We start from the raw sequence: 17,605 nt of genomic DNA on the forward strand, positions 1-17,605 counted from the left end.
TCTATCCTATGGAATGTTCAGTTAAATATGTTCTATTTTAATGGCAAGCCCCTTGTTCGCAAAAATAGTTATACAAAACGGTTGGTTGGTTAAGGCCAGTAATTATAGTGGCAAATATTATGATGCAACGCATGTGGCTAGGTAAGGTTGATTGGGACGATTCTCTTCCGCATTCGACGGAATTGAATGGAACAAATACGTTGACACATATTAGGATCTAAATTCGATTCAAATACCTGGTTGGATTAAATATGTTCCTGATTGTAAAGCTGAACTCCCCATTTTTTATGATGCCTCTGAAATGGCATCAGCCGGGGTAATGTACATCCGCATAATGAAGAAATATTTACTAATTTGCTTTTCAGCAAAACTAAGGTGCACCCATCAAATCAATTTCACTTCCTCGACTAGAATTATGCGGTGCAGTTTTAAGGTCAGAGTTGTATAAAGCCATTGCCGATGAAATCGACGTTGTTTTTTCAAAAAAAAAAAAAAAAATACTGTTGGACCGATTCTACGATCGTCCTTTCCTGGCTAAAGAAAATCCCTTCTACTTGGACAACCTTCGTTGCGAATAGGGTTTACAGAATTCATGAAAATTCATGAATAATTGGTATCATGTGCGTTCTGAAGACAATCCTGCCGACTTAGCCGAGGTCGTTCACCCTCAGAACTGTTATCGTCACAAATTTGGTGGCATGGACCACAATGGCTACGTCAAAATAGTTCGCAATTGGATATTCAAAATCTAGCTCCTTTAGAAACCGATATTGAAAGGCGTCCTATCAAGTGTCATGTCTCTTTCTTTTTGCAATATCAGGATGTGTTAAATAATTACTCTAATTTAGACACAGCATTACGCGCTATAGCTATGGCCTTTCGTTTCTTTTATAAAACGAATCCATCTCATATACATTTCAAGAGATATACCTTACGTACACTGAAATCGAAAGGACTAGATTATGCCTTGTCAACATAGCTCAGAAGCTTCATTATGCGAAAGAGTACGATTGTTTGATGAATAACAGGCCGTTAGATCCAAAAAGTTCGCTTTTACCCCTGAATCCTTTCCCAGATGATATAGGAGTTATGCGACTTAATGGCCGTTTATCTCAATCACAAACTCTTTCATATTCAGAAAGACATCCGATTTTACTACCCTACCATTCAAAATTTTCGCTTCTATTGGTACAAAACTTACATATGGTTTCCATTCACAGTGGAATTCATTTCGTTTTGCGCATGTTACGCATGCAATATTGGATGACCAGAGCAACTTCGTTGATTTGTAAGGTAATTAGAAATTGTAAACCATGCATTTTAGAGAGAGAACAGTAGAGAACAGTCACTTCAAGACCATTCGACACTACAGGCATAGATTTCGCAGGTCCTTTCGATCTAAAATCCTTTACAGGGCGTTCTTGTAAAATCACAAAGGGCTACGTATGGGTATTTGTTTGTTTTCTACGAAAGCAGTACATCTTGAAGCTACCACAGATTTGTCGACGGCAACATTCTTAGCAGCTTTTCAAAGATTTATTTCTCGTCGTGGTTGCCCTCAAACTATATTCTCTGACAATGGTACCAATCCGTTGCCGCTTCCAGAGAATTAGAGCGTGAGTTTAAAAAAATACTTCGTGAAAGTCGTGATAGGGTTTGTTCGCTGTATAACTTCCAGAGCTTTCATGGAAATGTATCCCAGCAGGAGCACCACATATGGGCGGGCTCTGGGAAGCTGCCGTCATTTTAGATACATTTTAAGATACATTTTAGAAAACACGCTAGCAACTTTACATATACTTTCGAAGAGTTATTAACGATACACGCTCGAATTGAAGCGTGCTTGAATTCAAGACCTTTACGTCCAATGAATGATTGTCCAGAAAATCATGTAGCATTAACACCAGGTCATTTTCTTATAGGGTCTCCTTGCTCCTCCTGAGACTTTAATAGAAGAATCTCCGTTGCATATCGTGAACCGGTATCGTAAATTAAAATCGCTTACTCAGCAATTCTGCTTACAATGGAAAGAAGAGTACCTTAGAGTCTCTATAAACGATATAAATGTCAGCGCGATATACAAACGGATGATATTGCAATAATTCGTCGCGAACAATTACCTCCCACAGCGTGGAAATTAGGTCGTGTAACTCACGTTCATCCCGGTACAGACGGTTGCGTCCATGTTGCTGATGTTAAAACGGAAAACGAAATTGTAAGGCGACCAGTAGTCAAGTTAATCATTGTGACCAATTAGAATATAATTTTTAATTCTTCTCACTTCGCGTCTCTATCATTTCACAGAAAAGAAAATATTGGTTAGATAACCGCTACTCTGCCCAATTATTCCCATGTCCGACGAAGAGAGAAAACACAAGAGCACAAGACCATCTCAGGATTCACCAAATACAAATATGAAAATGACCCCATCTACCCCAAGTCTTATTGAAGTGAAATCAGCTGCTGACTCTCCCATGGAGGGGATACCACCAGCGCCCTTGTTCCAACATATAGAGGAGCCAAACCAGGCCGGGAGCACTGGACCTGCCTCTCTTTCAGAGGTAGAAAAAATGCGAAAACGAGCCACCAATATATATATATATATATATATAATTTTTGGTGGCACGTTTTCCCATTTTTCATTTTTCGTATTTGTCGATTCCATTATATAATTGTTTGAATTTAGTTTTAATTTGCCAATATTGACTTAGGTTTTATTGTGTAATTTTAAAGATATTGTCGGAGATAATATTGTTACCTGTTTTAATTTAATATTGTTACCTGAATTAAAAGCACAAAGTTGTACTCAACCGTAGTACAATGCTTAATTGAACATTGCCGCCAGCCTTGCAACATCTACTTATGTTGCAATAATGTAGTATAAAATAATAAATTAATAGGTGTAACCTTTATAAATAACATATATACTTGGAACTGATGGGGGCCACTGACAGACTAGAGGAAGCTGACGGACGTACTCGATGCTGAATTCTTTTTTGTTTTCCTTTCGCGATGAGCATTGATGCAGAAGGGTGTTGTGTTTTTCGTTGCACTACTTGCACATCTGCTCACTCGTGCACTCTCTTAAAGGAGTGGGATGCGCCAAGGCAGTTGGAGCAGATGTTGCGGGAAAGCAAGTTCGTATTTTCTTCTCTAGGGACATGTGACGACAAAGAGGGCACCCTGATGCTTTCAAATCAACATATGAGGCTGAACTGTGTCGAAGTTGAAAAGCCTGTGGTACCTCAATATGCACACCCACAGAGAAGGCTGAACTGTGTCGAAGTTGAAAAGCCTGTGGTACCTCAATATGCACACCCACAGGTATTACACTGGGACCCGTTTCTACCTCTGAAAGAGAGGCAGGTCCAGTGCTCCCGGCCTGGTTTGGCTCCTCTATATGTTGGAACAAGGGCGCTGGTGGTATCCCCTCCATGGGAGAGTCAGCAGCTGATTTCACTTCAATAAGACTTGGGGTAGATGGGGTCATTTTCATATTTGTATTTGGTGAATCCTGAGATGGTCTTGCGCTCATGTTTTCTCTCTCCTCGTCGGACATGGGAATAATTGGGCAGAGTAGCGGTTATCTTACCAATATTTTCTTTTCTGTGAAATGATAGAGACGCGAAGTGAGAAGAATTAAAAATTATATTCTAATTGGTCACAATGATTAACTTGACTACTGGTCGCCTTACAATTTCGTTTTCCGTTTTAACATCAGCAACATGGACGCAACCGTCTGTACCGGGATAAACGTGAGTTACACGACCTAATTTCCACGCTGTGGGAGGTAATTGTTCGCGACGAATTATTACAATATCATCCGTTTGTATATCGCGCTGACATTTATATCGTTTATAGAGACTCTAAGGTACTCTTCTTTCCATTGTAAGCAGAATTGCTGAGTAAGCGATTTTAATTTACGATACCGGTTCACGATATGCAACGGAGATTCTTCTATTAAAGTCTCAGGAGGAGCAAGGAGACCCTATAAGAAAATGACCTGGTGTTAATGCTACATGATTTTCTGGACAATCATTCATTGGACGTAAAGGTCTTGAATTCAAGCACGCTTCAATTCGAGCGTGTATCGTTAATAACTCTTAGAAAGTATATGTAAAGTTGCTAGCGTGTTTTCTAAAATGTATCTTAAAATGTATCTAAAATGACGGCAGCTTCCCAGAGCCCGCCCATATGTGGTGCTCCTGCTGGGATACATTTCCATGAAAGCTCTGGAAGTTATACAGCGAACAAACCCTATCACGACTTTCACGAAGTATTTTTTTAAACTCACGCTCTAATTCTCTGGAAGCGGAAACGGATTGGTACCATTGTCAGAGAATATAGTTTGAGGGCAACCACGACGAGAAATAAATCTTTGAAAAGCTGCTAAGAATGTTGCCGTCGACAAATCTGTGGTAGCTTCAAGATGTATTGCTTTCGTAGAAAACAAACAAATACCCATACGTAGCCCTTTGTGATTTTACAAGAACGCCCTGTAAAGGATTTTAGATCGAAAGGACCTGCGAAATCTATGCCTGTAGTGTCGAATGGTCTTGAAGTGACTGTTCTCTCCGGAGTTGGAGATGCCATAATTTGTGAACACGACCTTTTCTTTCTCTAAAATGCATGGTTTACAATTTCTAATTACCTTACAAATCAACGAAGTTGCTCTGGGCATCCAATATTGCATGCGTAAGTAAGTTTTGTACCAATAGAAGCGAAAATTTTGAATGGTAGGGTAGTAAAATCGGATGTCTTTCTGAATATGAAAGAGTTTGTGATTGAGATAAACGGCCATTAAGTCGCATAACTTCTATATCATCTGGGAAAGGATTCAGGGGTAAAAGCGAACTTTTTGGATCTAACGGCCTGTTATTCATCAAACAATCGTACTCTTTCGCATAATGAAGCTTCTGAGCTATGTTGACAAGGCATAATCTAGTCCTTTCGGTTTCAGTGTACGTAAGGTATATCTCTTGAAATGTATATGAGATGGATTCGTTTTATAAAAGAAACGAAAGGCCATAGCTATAGCGCGTAATGCTGTGTCTAAATTAGAGTAATTATTTAACACATCCTGATATTGCGAAAAGAAAGAGACATGACACTTGATAGGACGCCTTTCAATGTCGATTTCTAAAGGAGCTAGATTTTGAATATCCCATTGCGAACTATTTTGACGTAGCCATTGTGGTCCATGCCACCAAATTTGTGACGATGACAGTTCTGAGGGTGAACGACCTCGGCTGCCTAAGTCGGCAGGATTGTCTTCGGAACGCACATGATACCAATTATTCATGAATTTTCATAAATTCTGTAAACCCTATTCGCAACAAAGGTTGTCCAAGTAGAAGGGATTTTCTTTAGCCAGGAAAGGACGATCGTAGAACAGTATTTTTTTCTTAAAAACAACCTCGATTTCATAGTTATTACACTATTTAAATGCGAAACTTGAAGAAAATCTGTTTATAATGTAGCTAAAATCATCAAAATGCCGAATATAGGGGGTACCGTTATATGGGGGATAAACGAATACGTGGACCTGCACACACAATTTTCTGCCTCAGCCTGTAGTATCCATTTCGAACTTTTAATGCCAAATTTGAAACAATCCCGGTATATAACGTTGCTAAATTCAAAATACAAAATATCGGGGGTACAGTATATGGGAACTATACGAAGACGTGGACCTACATGGCCCATTTACGACTGGCAAAATATACATGTGTGCAAAATTTTAGCATACTATCTCAATTCGTTCGAAAGATAGCGTGATTACAACAGACAGATGGACAGACACAAAGACGGATAAGGCTAAGTCGTCTTAGAATTTTACGCTGATCAAGAATATATAAACTTTGTTGGGTCTGACATAAGTATTTCAAGGAGTTACAAACGGAATGACAAAATTAATATACCCTACATGTAAGGGAATAAAAGGTCGTGTTCTCAAATTATGCATCTCTCCCTCCGTGCAGAACAGTAATTTCAAGACCATTCGTCTACCCGTATCTGACGATACATTCGGGTGATGTCACAATTATGGAATCGAAAAATACGCTAGCAACCAGGTGAACTTCATGCCATGGCAATGTCGAAAAACGTGAGACGATTCGTGTGCGGCTCTGAAATCCCATTATAATATATCAAGAATATGCCACCAACAAAATTAAAATTATTTATTTAAACAAAAAACTAAAAATTGTTTGACCTGTTTAACACGTTTAATACTGTGGGAGAAAAATTTGATCCTGTTAAATATTAACAAACGTACCTACAAAGATGTATGCCAAAATGAAAGCCAAGTACATTTTATTTAAAAAAAATAAAATTAGATGCTGAATGAAGACGTCAATCCAACAAACCTTCAATCAAGCTATAAGATTCATCATCTACTGTTAGAACAATAAAATTGCTTAAAGGAATGTTGAACGGTTCAAAAAATCTTTAACTATATTATAAATTGACTCAGCATTTCCTTCGATAACTACCACTTAGGACAACAAATTATCTTGAATCCTAAAAAAAGGGATCAAAATAACGCACTAAACGGATTGTTGTTTCATCCACAATCAATGAAAACTACCTATTTTAGTTGGCAAAACTAACCAATGTAATCAGCAATTTGCGTCGATTTTGTCCTTCCACGGTGTAATAATTTTTCAATTGCAGAATCGTTGCGCAGATTCAGATTCCATTAACAAAAATGATAGATTGTGATCATTAGTAAAAATGATAGATTGTACGTTATGAAAGACCTAACAAGAGTGTACTCGACAAATTTGTTTCGGTTTTGCTTTTGTTGGCAATCATTAAAAAAAACTTCTCAACCTTTATATGTTTTTTCTGTCGGTCGTAGTTTTAAATTAGCAATGTGGTTTTTTCGTGATCCTTTAAATGGGCAATACAAAACAAAAGCCGACCCATCATCTTCTTTACGCCGTGTACAACAAAAGAATTCACACAGTACATATGATTTTTTCAAAATCATGTATCGACTTTCGCAAAAATTACAATTAATAATCTTGGCTGTTTAAAATTAATGTTACAACAGAGCCTAAAATCGACAAATTTAGTTTGATTGCCCTTCCAACCTAATAAAAGTTTTTAAAAGATTTCCGACGAAATTTGATCGGTAATTACCAAAACAGCAACACTGTAGGCTATCCTTAAAGAATAAAACTTCTACAAACTACAAATGTTAATCAGCTGAATAGGGTAGTTCTCATGCACTCATTTATCGTTACATTACACAAATAAAATAAGTTTTGCTTATGTAAAAATTATTTTGTTCAATATATATTAATTAATTAGAATTCTTCTTTTATCAATTTACCATTTACATCCATTACAACATTTATATATGTCGAAATATGATGATTGATTTCTATTGATTAATGCTAATAAAACTAAACAATCTTCAATTACTTTTTGTTAATTTGGAGATTTGGGTTTAGATTTTTTTTTTAATTTTTGATTTTTCACAATATTCAAAATCTAAGTCCTTGTTTCATTTCATTACAAAAATCTTAAACATTATACCAAAACTCTTTTTTAATTTCATTATTGAGTAAATATGGTAATTTACCAAAAATCATCTCATAAGGAGAAAGTAAGTCTATGGATTTGAAAATCATCAATCACCATCATCATCCTTGTTTCCAGGCTCTTTTTTGGTTTTTTTTTTCATAAATCAACACCATGTGGATCGAATTATCGATGTTGTCCAATCTCAATTCTTGATTTCCTCTTTTTTTGGTGCAGTGTAAATTTAAGTTCTCTTTTATTCTTAATATAAGTGATATACATTTCAACTCAAAACCGGATTATGACTTTCGCGACGATTGCCATCATGTCTGTTATTATTACCCCGGTTGCTCTTTGCTTCGATAATGGTATGAATTACACGGTCACATTCGGGTTCGGGCATTTAACTGTAAATAATCTGCACAAGTCCTCATTGTGATCTCTCAGTCCAAAGCCAAAAACGGCTGTCTCGTCCACTTAGAGGAATGAAGGCGCATTCAACCCATTACTAATCCACTTGCTTAATTATTTCGAGTGTATAATTTTTTCGCAGCTACCAACGATCCAGACAAATGAAAAATATCCAGATTTTCTTCAAGAATTGTTCTACTTGCTTTTACAGCGCATAGATCATTTCTGCCTATGCATTGTTGAAAGCTTTTTGACATCAGTTTCTTTCGTAACTTTACAGTTACATATATGTGTTAATTTTTTAAAGAGTTTACATATTCATCGATTGTATTTTATATCTTATTTTGTTTGTTTCCAAAAATACGTTCCTCCATCCAGACCTCAATTTTCCATGGTCGTTATACCTCTTTGGGTCGCCTTATTAAATTTCGTCGGCAATCGGAAGACACTTATACTATAATAAAGGCATTATCTCAATTTGAGTGTTTAAGTCAATCTCTGCTTTTTGTTCCTAAAAATGCAACTCTTGTAGTCTGTCCAAAAAATTTCAACAGTGCTTGCATACTGTTTACTTATATTTAAAAATGGCTGTAGACAGAAATAAACGAACACAAGTCTTTGTGTAAAAAATTAATTTTATGAATGCAGAAAAGAAAACAAAACAATACTCATCTGACGTTTAAAGTAGTCTAAATTCCATAGCTTTAAACCTACCAACAATAAATGTTGTAAATTGTAAAATTTTCAAATTACAAACACTCATGGTTTTTGTATTATTTCTTTCTATTTTTAATATAAATGTAGAAATTTTTCAATTTTTCGATTTTGCACGCTCGACCTTTTTTGGTACCACTCATATGAATACAAGTGTTTTACTTGTTAAGTGGAAAACGTCTAACGAATACCTCGAATTTTTGGTTACGCTCATGGTACAATGATATCAAGGTAGGGCTATGAAACCATATGATTTTAATTTTTTATTTTCTTGGCTTAATATGTCATCTTTATTTGTTTATGTATGTGTTTTCTTTTCAATAACAGAAAAATTGTTCAGAAAATACTCAAATTCGGGCATTTTCAAAATGTTTATTTTAACGTATGCATCGACAGAATCTAGAGTTTTTGTAGCGAAATAATAATTTAGAGATATATAGTATATGATTTTAAAAAGAAGTGTTGAACTTTAATTCAGTTATCGCGTTTTTCAATTATTTATTCAAAATAAATGCAACAAGTTGTTTGGTTTTTCGATTTTTTTGATAGTAATTCTGACATTACAAGCCAAACAGGTAGACCTCTATACTTGCAATTTTTTCAATGTTGGCCTACCTTCTCTTCATTGTACCATGGTTACGCTGTTACAAATCATTATTAGCATTGTTTCATTTATTATTACATTACAGTACTTTCTAATTTTGATAACAAAATATATTATTCTAATACCGGTAACAAAATATATTATTGGCATACTTACAGATTGCGGATTTTCTAACGAAGAAATACGTATTGTGGGAGGAAGACCAACAGGAATTAATCAGTACCCATGGATGGCTCGCATTGTGTATGATGGAAAATTTCACTGTGGTGGTTCTCTTTTAACAAAAGATTACATATTAACGGCGGCTCATTGTGTAAAAAAATTGCGAAAGTCTAAAATTCGTGTTATATTTGGTGATCACGATCAAAAAATAACTTCAGAATCTAACGCTATACAGAGAGCTGTTGCGAGTATAATAAAGCATAGAAATTTTAATCCGGATACATATAATTATGACATAGCTTTGTTGAAACTGCGGAAACCAATAGTATTTTCGAAAATAATAAAGCCCATATGTTTACCCCGTTTTAATTACGACCCCTCAGGTAAGCTAAATAAATACAAAATCCAAACAAATTAGAGTAACTTATCATTGTTGGTGCATTAGTTTCATAAAATACCCTATAGCCAAATCTGAAAAGATTAAACATTACTATATGGTTCAAACAAACACGCAAATTTCTAAATCGGGCAAAGAAGCAACCTATAATATACTTGAATACTGGAATTAGTTGTAATAAAAAGAGACAAGGTCACTTAGAATCTCTGCGTTCACTTTTCTTCTAGTACCGAAAGGGAAAACATAAGGCCTCTGTCGCCACACCTAATCACTTAACGTAATTTCGTGTATTAAAAAAAAGAATCACCAATGAAATATTTCATTTTATTTCTTTGCACACCATTGCATGAAGAAATTATTATTATCTTTCACCACCACCAACATATTCGACTAAGAAACAGGTGCGTAAATTCAGATTTATATTTGAAACTGTTTCGGTTTGGTCTAATATCAGTTGCTGTACGCGAGTGTATTTGTTATATATCATACAGCCCACTCACGGTTTTTGTTCGTTCTACATTTTCTTTTCGAAACAAGTCAGTGAAAACAAGTCAATGTATTATATTGCTTTCTACTGACCAACCTTCGTTGTGTTGACCACACAAAAATTGATACATGCTATTGTTGCTACTTATCAACTGGACTTTTTAGTTACCTTTCTCTAATTCGAAATAATAGCAGAGCCTATATTTGGTTTTCTGCTGCACAATTTCTCGCCAACCAAACATATCCAGTGTTTTCATATTTTGATTCGATCATTTCTCCAAGTCCTTTGCATGGTAACATAATTGCAATGACAACGTATTTGTTTTAACAAGGCGTCCCTTTTTCCATACTCCTCTTCAACCATACTTGCTTTGTTGAATTTCACCTTTATTTTCTAAACGTATAAATTTTCTCTTGAGAATTTATATTGCAGAAAATTGCAACAACGACACTCCCTTTTAAGGGTCGGTTTGATAATTAGTTAAAACTCCAACAAATTGTTATTATCTGCAAATGTCACTGTTGCATCGTTTGTGGCGTCAGTTCTTGTGTAAGTACGTAGCTGCATAATCGTTTCTCAGCTGGCGTTACTTGAGTTTTCTTCCTTGAAAAAGTGCGTAGGGTTGTTGTATTTTTGGACAATATTTACTTTATGGGAGCAAAGTATCAAAAATAAGTCGTTGTTGCTCTTCTCACAGAAAAAATACAAATTTGGCAATGATGTCAACATATGCGTAAAAAGCTGCTCACAAATATTGTACACCTCCCAGATCTGCTATTTCAACTCGATCTATGGCTAACAAACACAAAGCTACTGCTCACAGAGAAGTTTTTCTCTGAAATTGTCTTCCTCTAAGAACTGCCTGAACTGTCGAAACAAGAGTGTTAGTTAAACCTAATTTCAAAAGAGAACTGCTTTCCCTTCCCCAATGAATAACTGAAAGACTCGAATTCCAATCCTGGATTTAGAGGATTCTTGCGATGGAAGCTTAATAGACTGGCAAAATACTAGAGGCTGAACATCCTAAAATCGTTTTAGATTCGTCGATTCTGGTTCAGTACCTAATCGAATGTAACATAATCTTTCACCATCAATTGAAATCAACCAATAAAGAAAATATTCGTATATTTTATGCTGTAAGCTGTGTAATAACCTAAATAAAACAGACACCTCCATCGATTTCACATTGCAAGAAATTGTTGGCCTATGAAGATTACACAATTCAAGAGTTATGTAAATTTACTTTGCTTTATATTAATAAATTCTTTTGGTGACCTGACGTGACCCTGATAAGCATCAAAGTCCCTGATAAATTTTAATTTCACCCACACCAGCAGTGTAGCTGCATAAGACGCCAGAGGGTAGTCGATTCAAAGTTTTATAAGGGGCAGTTCATGTCAAGCTACTCCCTGTCAGATAGTAACTGCAATTGAGAAATTGCGCTCACATGTGGAAGACATCCACTTCTATGAGTAGGTTTTTTGGTATATCAAGGCAACGTGACTGGATAAGCTGAAAGCTCATAAAGTACCTTCAGTTGAATGAGGCCAATTACGACATTTCTTGGAAAACACTTCAAGATACATACTTGAAAAGATATTAGTCCTGCCTAAGTGAAAAACTTTCACGAAAGTCTTAATGAAATGTTTTTGGCACTAGAAGGTCTGGGAGTAAAGCCATAAAGCTGGAAATACATAAAGCGCTTATCTGGCTGGCTTAAGTCATCGGCAGGCTTCTTCGTAGATGAACAAAGGAGTTTTAGGTTGACCTAGTTCGATTTTGGCCCTAGGCTCCTTTGTTCATTTCCAAAGAAGCCAGCCGATGACTTAAGCCAACGAAATATGCTCTTTATGTATTTCCAGCCTAAGAATGGGATCGATTGTGGATACCAAAGTTTGAGTTTGACCAAATGTTTGAGGAGTTGCTTCGAATCATCACGAAGCAGTGAACGGGATTCAGAAGAGCAAATCAGAAGAAACAATTCTTTGCAATAACAGAGCCCGAAAAAATAAATGAGTTTCAGAAACAAGATGTGTTTTTGGATTGATTTAAAGATGTGCAGGAAGTGGCAACAAAAATGCTATAAACTTTTGAATTTTTTCACAAGAAGGCATTGGAAGACTTATTAAAGAGGTTCCGCGAAAAAGATGAAGTTTTTGAAATTCAGAAGTTGAAAATAGTTGAAGAACAGTGTAAAAATCACGTCAACGAAAGTACAACTGTCAATGAGAATAACCGTTTTGTGGTGATGCTAGTGATAGCAGACGGTCTGGAGAAGATATGCGAATCTTTAAATATTGCAGACTCCAGATTCTTAGCGTTGGAGCGTTGCTTATAAAAGGATATAGGGCTTCGCGTAAAGTATGCTAAATTTATGAAGAAATACGAGGATCTGGGACAAAACGAAAATAAAATTGTATTTTCGTGTTGCGTCATATGTTCAGATAGGAACACGACAAAAGTCAGGTTGTATTCCCAGTGATATTTTGTACTCAGGTCCCAGGGTTCAAGAAGATCTGCGGAATCTTGTTGCGCTCAGATTGGTGTTCACAACAGACATTGAGAGGATGTATAGACAAGTGCTAGTCAACAAAAGGGATCGCAAATATCAATTAATCCTATGGAGAGACAACCCAGACAAGGAAATTGAACGTTACATGTTGATTATCTTAACATATGGGCGCTGGACAGTTTAGCAACGGCAATTGAGATGCAGAAACAGCTAAATGCGACACTTCTGGACCGATTTTGTTTAAAGACTAATGTGAATGAAGTCACATCTGATTTGGCAAGATTCTTCGACGCACCAGGAATTGCAGGTCCTGTGGTGTCAGTATGGAAGATGATTATTTAGCAGCAGTGGTCGAAAAAAAATTAGCTGGGAAGAGGAACAGCCAGCAGAAAATGCAGTATATTGGTGGTCGTACCAAGAGTGTTCAATGGAGAAAAACTATCAAAAATTGAGATACATACATTTGTGGACACTTCATAAAAGGCATATGGAGTTGTGAAATATCTTCGGGCTATGCTATCAGATGAAAGGCTTATAGCCCGACTCATTTGTTTAAAATCGAAAATAGCACCAAAAAGGCTCTCTATCAGATTTCAAATCCAGAGGCATGAAACCGGATCGGCTGGCAGGATGTCTGGTGTGGTTTTATGGACCCACATTTATACATGGAAATGAATCTCTCTGGCCGGATCCTTTGATCTTGAATTTAAGACGAAATGCACTGTGTCAGCAACTGCAAGGACAAACATAGAACCTCGACAGAAGTATTGACCCCTATGGAGCTGTCTCAGGTTACATAACTAATAGTCAAGATCATCCAGGTGTCGGATTTCGCGAAAGAAATACAACAGTTGAGGAAACATGGAGCATTGGACAAATCAAGGTCTATACACAGATTAACTTCGTTTCTTGATGGTAGAGCGATACTTAGAGTCGATGACAGGTTGGAAGAGGCAACCATACAACCAATAGTAAAACTCATCCTTGGCATAATTCACTTGGAAAGTAACTAATGAAATCAACAGCCATTCATCATCATACCATCAGCTATCTAGCTCTCTGTGCTGGAATTGAATTAGCCATATATATCACAGTCAAGTTTCGCCACTACACATTTTGCAACAACAACATCAACCCAACACCTACCTTCGGCAGTCAGTATCATAATTATACGTCATTGTCCAGACAGTTTCTTTAACGATTCGTTCCGCTCAATGAGAATGTTCAAAAGAACATATTTTTATAAATATTTTTACTTTTTCATTATTTAATAGTTTTATAATGCCAGGTGCAACAGACATAATAAATGTTATTGTTTATTTTAAGTAGGCCAATAGCATAAATAAGGAAACACCTCCATTGGTTTCACATTGCATGTGTTATTGTCTGAACTAATTTATTGATTACTTTACATTTAATGCTAGTATTAATGATATTCAAAATCTATAAATAAATATTCTTCTTATATTGCAAAAAATTACACAATTCAGATGTAGTGTACACCTACTTTCCTTTACATTAATAAACTACGTCTGTGTTCACTTGTCTTTTAGTAACGAAAGCGAAAACATACAGGCCTCCGTCGACACATCCAATTACTTAGTGTAATTTTGTGCATTGAAAAGATAGAATCACCAATAAAACTATGAACTACCCAACATACCAAAAATACAATGCAACTTAAGAATAATATTATAAAAATAGTTTGGCATAAGAATTTTTCAACTTTGCTGGAGAAACACTCATGTTGCACAAAATTTTCTCAAATCTGACCTTAGCTGACAAATTAGTTTCAGTTTTTTTTGGGAAAATTGTCATCTAAAACTAGTTTTCTTTGGTAAAAAGCAATATCACGCGAATTCAAGACCCATTTCCGGACCGAATTCTTAAGGTAATGATGGAAAACAAATCTGGGAATCTGTGGCATATATTATTTCAATCTCATTTCAGACTGGAGGCATCAAAAAAGTTGTAGGAATTCAATAGAATTGTAGTCTTAGTGGAAGAGATGCACAAGCTCAAATAAGGGAGAAGAAAACTTCAGGCTATCAAGGCCACTGGAAACAATGACAACTGGGATGCCCATCGATGAAATAAAATGTGTAAAATGATTAAAAATTAACAAATAAATGTTTTATACTATTACAAAAATAAGCTTAATATAATATTACTTCCCTAAGCTTATTCTACAATTATAATTACATGCTTATAAATATGTGTTGAAACGGACAAACAGAAACATTTTTCTATGTTTTCTCAAGCTTAAGGCCGATGTTCATATGCTTATTGTAATATTATTCTCAATCCATTTTGGTAAGTTGCGTAATGTACAATTATTCTAATTATTCTTGTATTTTGAACTGTGTGGAGAGAACTGGATTATATGCAATCAGAACATAATTCTATGCATGTTCCCAAAAGGAACCAATTGTCTATCGCGTTTCCTTTTGCATATGAACAAATGCACGAAGACATAACACTGAGTACCTTTCCACGGCGGACATACACTGTTATGTTGAATTTGATATGTAAATAAATACATTGTTCACCAATTGCTTATATTAAATTTTGTTAAACTTATTTCTCTCCGTTTTAAAACTCATAATTTGTTGATTATGAATTAAACATTTCTCAGTAACACGATTGTCGAAATTGCTCTATCGATATCCTTACGGTCTATAATAGTATTTTAATTTTTTTATTATACTTTCTGTATTAATTTGTCACGCAATTTGTCTAACTCTAGGCCTGATTACGTTTAGTGTTTGACCATATCCATTAAATTTAGAGTTTATTATTATTATTATTATTATTATTATTATTATTATTATTATTATTATTATTATTATTATTATTATTATTATTATTATTATTATTATTATTATTATTATTATTCTTTATATATATAATTCAATTGCAACGGACTCCAAGGTCAAGGACTCCAACGTGTCATATTTCTTAGGTCAGACCATCTCCCAATAATCGACTCCATTGGCAGATCGCCCGAATTCATGATCTTTAAACGCCGCACTTTTCTTAACCAAGCACACTGGCTAGAATTCGCTTCAGAGAACTGTCTAACTCATCTGTAGTTCTTGTAACAGGAAGTATGTTTAGAATTATCATCAACACTGCAGCGCTTGCTATATTCCTGCTGAAATACCAAATGTTAATATGAATCGGACCTAGTGGGATTCAGTTCAAACACATAAATTTGAACTGGCACTTACAGTCCTTAAAATTCTCCTTACAAGCACATAAACTTGAAGGAAAGACGATGTTTATTAAACAAACCCAAATTGGTTATGATCGCTTCATAAAAGACAACTCTTCATTATTTTCATTCTTTTATACAAATAATTTCTTAGAATAATTGATGAATTGCATAAAGTAAAACTATATCAAATATTATTAATACAAAGTGAATAAATGAAATTATTAAATATTGCAAATAGTCAATGAACCTAAATAAACGTTAATAAATTACTTACATGAAAATGCTGAATTAACAGACTAGAATAAAGCTGTAATTACGTCACAACTAAAATACAACTTAAATATAAATATGTATGTAGATACGTATGTGTTAACATTCTCCGCCGCGTTGACAGTGCTCAAGCAGAAACGGAGCCATTTGTCGCTGCTTGGTGAGTTCTTACAGCTGGAGTAGGTGTAAATTGAGCTGGTTTGTTGAACCTTAAATGCATTCTCCAACTCAGCAGAACAAGCAGAATAATAATGCAGCAACATAACGGGGTGTAGCTAACTGCATGATGGTGAAGACTGGTGGAGTAAATAAGTTGTGGCAAATGCTTAAGTTGATTAGCCTTGATTACGTTCATTTCTTCTCTCAATTGATGAGGAGACAGTAAAATGGACTTATTGTGCCATTATGTGTATCGGTAAGTACACTAATGATTCCCGACTCTACTCTCTGCAGGTTCTTGCGGAGAATACCAGGTACGTTGATAAGAGTCCGACAAGCTGTGAGTTTTTTAACTGGGAAGACTCTTTAGCCACATAATTATTTATTTTCTCAACCATTTCTGAGATCTCTTGTATCTTTTGTTGACTGCTGATTTCATCCTGTTCCAGCATCAAGGACACCAAAAAGTGAACGCGCAATTTTGCCGACTATATTGAATGGAGATCTTTTAAACCGTCTGTTGGTAAATAAATCCTTTTCCTGTAGTAGTTCATTTTTTATGTGTTTGAGATTGCTCACGAACATGTCACACATCTCGTGTTGCTAAATTACAGGACACATCTGCTGCAGCGATTGTAAACCGGTTGAAAGCGACTTTATTTCTGATGCAAAAGGCGTTGAATCATAATACACCAACATTTTCCATTCTGCCGTGTTAAGTTTCACTGTTCCCAAGCCTTCAAAATATAATCGCGGAACATTGTGAAATTGAGTTATTTTCAGCATGTCGCATAAGACCACAGGCATTAGAAGCAAGGCTAATATTACTGATAGCATTATGGGGCTATTTGCGATTTTCATTCTTTTCCTCGGGATGGTATCTTTCCCATCTTCCTCTTGCCTAGCAGAGACGATGTCACCCTGCGTTGTCTGGTCTGTGGATAATTCACTATGCTCATCTGGAAACAGTAGAGCCAGCCTCTAAATGGCCCGTTTGTATACTCCAGTTGATGTTTTCACATTAGCAACTCGTACACCTCTATCATCACCAGCGAACGCATTGAGAAATCTTCCCAATGGCCACTTCATCGGCGGTAAATTATCTTCCTTGATGATGACCATATCACCTTTCCGAAGATTGT

General features: G+C 35.7%; 1 protein-coding gene across 1 annotated transcript in view; it reads left to right on the plus strand.

The window, feature by feature from the left end:
* Positions 1-17,605, plus strand: part of LOC109613827 (trypsin-1-like) — a 218,871-nt gene that overhangs the window by 131,650 nt on the left and 69,616 nt on the right. The window contains exon 3 of the mRNA XM_059123141.1: positions 9,418-9,804. Within this exon, the coding sequence (XP_058979124.1) occupies positions 9,418-9,804 (387 nt within the window). The remainder of the gene's footprint in view (positions 1-9,417; positions 9,805-17,605) is intronic.

Source organism: Musca domestica, unplaced genomic scaffold (genome assembly GCF_030504385.1).
Source record: "Musca domestica strain aabys unplaced genomic scaffold, Musca_domestica.polishedcontigs.V.1.1 230, whole genome shotgun sequence".
In the NCBI taxonomy this organism is placed as follows: domain Eukaryota; kingdom Metazoa; phylum Arthropoda; class Insecta; order Diptera; family Muscidae; genus Musca; species Musca domestica.